The 7,304-nt window shown below is 28.6% G+C and overlaps 1 protein-coding gene across 1 annotated transcript in view; it reads right to left on the reverse strand.

Annotated features, from left to right (window-relative positions):
• The window catches only part of LOC106682216 (tetraspanin-1), a 153,384-nt gene that overhangs the window by 109,068 nt on the left and 37,012 nt on the right, over positions 1-7,304 (reverse strand). Inside the window, exon 3 of the mRNA XM_014422951.3 lies at positions 731-832. Within this exon, the coding sequence (XP_014278437.1) occupies positions 731-832 (102 nt within the window). The remainder of the gene's footprint in view (positions 1-730; positions 833-7,304) is intronic.

Consider the following 7,304-nt stretch of genomic DNA (forward strand, 5'->3'; position numbering starts at 1 on the left):
AAATTATTTTAATTATATAATATTTTATATTCATATTTTTTATTTTATGTTTTTGATATTTTAAAATTACGTAATTCATTTTTTTTAATCAATAGGTTCTGTTAATTAATATCAGGGGAGATGAATTTTGTGATTAACAAAAAACTGAAATTTATTACTTTTTTATTATTATTTATATCTATTAATAAAGTCTATTATTAACACATACAAATGTGATAATTAATAAACTTTTTAAAGATTGCCATCATCCTGCTGGATGAATAAAATGTTATAGAATCCATCCTTCCATTCTATAAACATTTTTTTAAAATAAAGAAATACTAAGAATAATCTAAAAATCTATACACTAGAATCCCAATTGATCGGATCTCTGGATGACCGAAGGTAAATAAAAAAAAATAATATGTAAAAAAACCGTTAGTCGTTACTGCTAAAAAATTTAAGATTGTTTGAACACTTAAATTAAATCAAATATTTTTTTTTTATATTGGTCCAATAAATTTAACGCATCATATATTAATATGCATATTACCAATGTATTAAGTTTTGTATTGCATTTTGAATTTTAATTATAACTTTTCATGACTTAATTAATATTATTGTTTTTTTCTTTTATATTCGGATAAATCGGTTCCATCGCTAAGCCAGGGATGTCTTGGTCCCAACTGGGGCAGATAAGCGGGGCTCTACTCTAATTTGAGAATTAATGTAATGCATGGAAATGTCTTACCTGTGGCAGGGCCTTGTCGTCTATAGCGTTGGCTACACTCAGCAATGACTCTTTGTCCGCGTAGAGCCATACTCCGAAGACTAGTACTCCTGTTCCAGCAACCTAAGCAATATATAAATATTTGTAATAAACTATTAAATATATACTGATTTTATTACTGTTTTTAAATTTCAGATAATTCATTGTAGAAAGTAATATACAATAAACTAGCTTATCTAAAAACATAAACCTGGTTTGTTGTTTGTTATATATATAAAACTAATATAGAAATAGATATGCTGTAGCAGCACTCGATTTCCTGTAAATGAACTTACGTTTTAATTGTTATCAAATCAAGGTTTACAAAAATTAAGAATGGTACAATAAAACGATAACCAACAAGTAAAATAAGCATTATATTTTATTCTTCATACTTTAGATATTTTTAATTTATATGTTTCTTTTTCTTTAACACAGATCCTTTAAGTATTCCTTGTAATTAATAAGTAATCCTTGTAACTATTAACAAAAACAAACCAAATGAACTCTAAAGATAATGTAAGTAAAAATATAGAAATTTTTAAAAATGACTAAACATGCATTGAATATTAAACCTAAGAATAAGATACTATAGACACATGATATTGTTGTTTTTCAAATAGAATCGGACATATGAAATAAATAACGTTGGACAAGACAGATAAAACTTCTCCAACTTCAAGTTATAGACTTTTCTTTCTATTCTTTATTTGACTTTTGTCATGAGTTATAGATCTTAACTATACTACAGTTCCAACCCATTAGATATATTGACGCTGATATCTTGTGGGGGAAACCTGACAGTTCTATTGAGACTTGATGTGAGTACAGACGGTCGCAGAAGTAGATTACATTTAGTGATATCCACTAGAGAAGAAAACCATTTTGCTAAATCTATATTGTCAAAATGCTCTACTAGTCTATTCAGTTTATACATATACATCAAAAAGTGTGGTAAAAAACTTATGATTTTTTTTTAATTATATCCCAAAAATATTAGGTTTGAATAAATGAGTATTACAAAAAATTAAAGCATATAAAAGCATTTTATATTCTATAAAAATAGTCATGTAACTTCATATCCTGTTTTTTTATTTAAATACTCTGTAGGCGTCAGGATATAATCATAATTAATTGAGTGATACAGTATAATATCCCCTGACAGTGAAGAAGTTAAATATATTATAGTTTATTGCTGAATTTAGTAAAATAATAATAATAATAATAATTTTATAGCTGAATAGCATGTAATTATCAGGACGAAGTAATAATTTACAATTTATATTAGTTCAAAAATTATTTATTAGAAATGAAATATGTAAAATACAGCGAACAGTGACTTCTTGCCCAGGGCAACTGTCACATATTAGAACTTTTTTTTTCTTTTTTTTTACCCCTATTTTTGACTGAGCTGGTTATATACAGGGCACCACCCTATTCTAACCATGGTAAGGAGAGGGGTCAAGTTCTGACCCCCTGGCGCTACAGTCACGAGACAGTCAAAGTTGACGCTCTAACTCTTCAAGCTACAAACGGCCCATCACTAATTAAAAGCAGATGCTACACCAACTACGAAATTGAAATGATGTTCATAAAATATAGCAGCGTTGTGACCACCTCATTAGCGGAAGGTTTCTTTCCCTCGTTTTCCGAAAGTGGCAGGATGAAGTACTTCTGACAAGAAGGGTTCTTTTTAGTGAAAGTCCTTGGGTTTTTTCCCCGAAGTTCCGTATTATTTTTTATTCATGCTTATTTATACAGATTTTTTAAATGGCATGTGGTGTAATGCTGTTATATGATGATCTTTGCAACTTACATTTGAAAACTGAGTAATGACTCGTATCAGAATCATCGTATAGGTATATATAGTTCTCAGTATACGGTTGGGACCAATTACCTCCTGTGTCACATCTTTATCTTATTCAAATGTCAGATGAATTCTTTTGTGTAGGAATAAACTGCTGCGAACAACAGATTTTGTTAACAACTAATCCTTGCCATAACTTACATCGTGTATAATATGTTATAGGTCGCAGAAGTAGATTCCATTTAGAGATATCCTCTAAAGAAGAAAACCATTTTGAAGAAAACCATCTATATTGTCAAAATGCTCTACTAGTCTATTCAATTTATAATAAAAAAAACGGTGTGGTGAAAAACCACGTATAAGTTACATCGTGTATAATATGTTCACCGATGGTTGAGGTATCGAATACCTATGCATTCCAAACCTTTACCGTTAAAATCATCTATAATTATAATATTTGATTGAGAACTAATGTAATGAAGATTTTCTTTTCATTGTCCCAAAAATATGCCTAATGAGTTTTTACTGGCTAAGGCTATATCCACACTTTATATTCTCCACTAAGTTCACAAAGGGAACTCATCTGCTAAATACTTATTTCGGGTGGTCAGATTTAGATTAAGCCGAAACTAGTTTAATGATAAAATATTAATGTATTATTAGACTAAGTTATCAATAAAAAGCCATGTGATAGAATAGATATAGATTTGAATCGAGCCTGCAGGAGTAAACTTCCGGCATGGACAGCAATAGGATAGAGCAGTCACCCGTGCCCTAACGAGCTGTCTTGGCCCTTTTATATGTCAGTTAGCTAAAGTAATTGGGCAACCCTTCTCCTTCGCTCTTTCAAATATCCTTGTTATCTTTGTAATTTATCGAACAATAACTATAAAAGCATTGTTCTTAATAGCTATATTCGGACCATTTATTACTAGTTATGTAGCTAGAACAATATTGTTGAAGTCACAACATTATTTTTATAGCTATTTTTAGATGTTAGCTCCTAAACATTAAAAGCTGCTATCCACACGAGCCTAAGACGTCGAGATAATATTTTTGAATAAACAAACATTTTTTTTTTTTTTTTATTTTTGATTATAATTTATTCGTTTTAATGAAATCTCATATTTAATTAAGAAATTTTAAAACTGATAAAAATTTTTTTATGAAGTTTGTCATCGTACTAGGTATAATCGTTCAATACACTCCATAAATAATTTTTTAAACATAGACATACTGAACATAGTGTAAAAACTTTACAGTAGAACCTCGCTTAACCAGTAAAGGAAATTATTTTAATTATACAATATTTTATATTCATATTTTTTATGTTGTTTTTGATATCTTAAAATTACGTCATTGATTTTTTTAAAATCAATATGTTCTGTTAATAAATATCATAGGGAGATGAATTTTGTGATTAGCAAAAAACTGAAATTTATTACTTTGTTATTATTATTTAATATTATTAATAAAATCTATTATTATCATATACAAATGTGATAAATAATGAACTTTTTAAAGATTTCCATCCTCCTGCTGAATGTATAAAATGTTATAGAAACCTTCCTTCCATTCTATAAACGGTTTTTTTTTTTAAATAAAGAAATACTGAAGATTTGTACAAAATCTCATATTAGCTTTTCTCCTTGACAAAATATTTGATCTCATTTTTACTAAGGAATGAAATCTAAAAGCATACAGCAGAAATTTAGTTCTTCAACAGTTTTACTAGGGCAACGTTGGATTTGAATAAGACTATCCTCTAAAAATCAAGGTTAAAAATTTCTAATTAATTATTTACATGAAAATTTATTTTTTTATAAGGGTTTCAAAATTGTTATTTACAGCACTAACAAAGAATCTGACATTTATTTAAAAAAAAAAAAATGTTGGCCTACTTTACTCGAAGTATTTTTTGGTTTTATAACTTATAACACATTTAAAACTCATTTAATACCATAAAAAATTTATTGTTTTTTTTTTTAAATCGATTGCCATTTCATAACGTATTAGATTCATATATAGAGCAAAGGGTAAATACGATAGTATAAAAAAATTCTAAAATTAAATATGTTTTCCAAGCTTCTTAGGTTGCATTGGCAAGATCTCAGGAAAAAATGTCTTATATTTTTCGACTTAGTAACACAAAAAAATGGTTACATTTCGTAGCCTCCCGTTGTTAGCCATACTGTATTCTACAACACATACGGAAACATTCTATTAGGTTAACGATTTGGTAAGAATTAATATTCTTCATTTGAAGAAATTAAAATTAAGAAAATTATCGAATTCACTATTTTACAAAAATACTAATTACAAGTAAAGAATTAATTTTTCTGTACATTCAATTATGTGCAAATCTCGAAACAAAAGAAGATTCAGCGTTCTTTCTGATGGGATCAGTATAAGAGTCCCCAAGCATTTATTTAAAGAAGCTATTATATAAAGCAGTATTATTTTTTTAAAAAATATTAAATATTATTGATATTGTGAGTAACAGTACAATGAAAAAAAAATCTGAAAAATCATATTACGTTGATATTTAATTTTAATGTAATATTCATTATAATATAACTTAATCTATAACGTAGTTCTACCTAAAAATTTAATTTATTACTTGTATTAAATTACAATTAATGTATCATTTAGATAATTTAGAAGGGTTTGATTAAAGATGATGAAGGCAATGTTCAAGTTTAATTAGTAAAACGTGCTTTAAGACCTCTCATTGGCAAATTACTTCAAATTATAGAACTTTAACTGTTCCTGATAGATATGGCCTTCAAGAAATCTCTGAGAATTTCCCTTAACCTTCTCGTCTAGAAATAAATTAACTTAAGATAAACTTAAACCAATAAAAAAAAAAGTTTAAATATTCATTATATTCCATAGGTTGTGATTTAAAAAAGTATTTTATATTTTGATATTCTAGATTTTTATTGTTACGAGTAAATTAATTCAATGTTATACTGATTCGGTTTGTTGCATTAAATTATAAATAAAAGTTGAAAAGCTAAATTTGAAGATTTAGCTTAATTTAACCAACTATAATTTAAACCCAGATATACAGTATGATAATAATCTCATAAAAATTCAAATTATTAGTCAAAAACATTTAGCCAAAGATCTATGTTATATGCTACATATCTGATCAGATACCTGCAAACATACTACAAACTATTTTATAATATATTAAATTAAATAATAAATATACTAGTAGAGGGTAGAAAAGGAGCTGGTCGAGTGATCTCTCTTAACAAGACATTGTAACATCAATGACAATACATGAAGAAGTACCTTTGAGTATTTTACTCATAAGGAGAAAAACTTGGACTTTTTGAGCATTATCAACTTACACTAAACTAAACATTTTTTTTGCCAAGACTCCCATTGGAGTCCTATACTGCCTAACCATAGTTGGGGGTCAAAGTTTTTAATTTTGTGGGACCGCCACTCAATGAAAAAAGTCAACGTTCCAGGCCGAATTCGAACCGGCACCCCCAATAGACATCAAATTGGGAATACAGTGTCTTAACCACTGAGCTACGGGCGGCCCACAAACAAGAGTTTAACAATTCTTTAAATTTCTAACCCTATAATTTAAAAGGTGAACTATGAGTTCCTCTGTATATTTCGAGACCTCATTCTGCTCGTTTCCATTCCATCACAGGAATACCATTTCGTGAAATAATTATGACTCTTGTATCATTTCAAACGATCAGCCTAAACAAAAAACTTGTATTTTTTGCGATTTACAAAATGTTTTCTGGAATAATTGGAGGTCAAAAACTTGAAATTCTTAATAACTACCACACAAAAACGTAAATGATCAAATTTTCAAAACTTTCTTGGTAAAAGTACCAGTTGCCTGGACTATCATATTTTTACTGTGGAGAGCTCAAACCTACAAGTTTATATATTCCCCCATACAGGGCAGGTGATTCATCTACTAAATCTTTCGTTACAAAGGCAATATTAGATACGGACTGACGTCTAGGACAGCTATGACATCTCTTAGTATATGAGGTAAAATATCGGCATTTAGTAATAACTATAATTGTGTTCTTCAAGTGAAGCAAAAAAATATATATGGACGTTCAATAAATGCAAGGTTGTTTTTCCCAACTATACTACCCCAAGGGGTCAATATAAAGCTCAGATTAAATATCAGAAAAAAATAAATCAATATTTTTCGTATGTTTCCCCACTATCGAAGATATAGAAGCTTTGTAAAACATAAAACAAAAATTTCAAATAAACAATAAAAGATACGTTAAAGGAAATGGTTTTTTAATTCGGCATTTAAGCCCTGTTAAAAAAAATTAAATCTGTACCACTACAACCCATGGAGGGTCAGGGGTTCAGTACTTGTAAGGAAGTACTGCTACTTTAATTTAGTATTAAAAATCATTATAATCATCATTAATTGCTCATTGATTCACCAAGTTTAATAAAAATCGATAGAACCGTTTTGGATAATATTGAAACAAAAAAATCGGTTCTATAAAGTTGCACTTACGTTCGGTCGATTTTAGCGAAAAAGTTGCTTTCACATCCCAGGCATTTACCTTCCTCAAATATGCTCAGTAATTTCAGTTTCGTACGAATTTTCATTTTTGAGTTAGGCTATTCACACACAGGCCATTTTATAAGACTTGGTAATTTGGACATATGGGACCTCAAAACGTGCATTTCCGCCAAAACTCGAATTCGAAATTTTCCACGATCACACGAACAAAATATATA

The sequence above is a fragment of the Halyomorpha halys genome, unplaced genomic scaffold (genome assembly GCF_000696795.3).
Source record: "Halyomorpha halys isolate HHAL.00 unplaced genomic scaffold, Hhal_1.1 Scaffold396.1, whole genome shotgun sequence".
Taxonomy (NCBI): domain Eukaryota; kingdom Metazoa; phylum Arthropoda; class Insecta; order Hemiptera; family Pentatomidae; genus Halyomorpha; species Halyomorpha halys.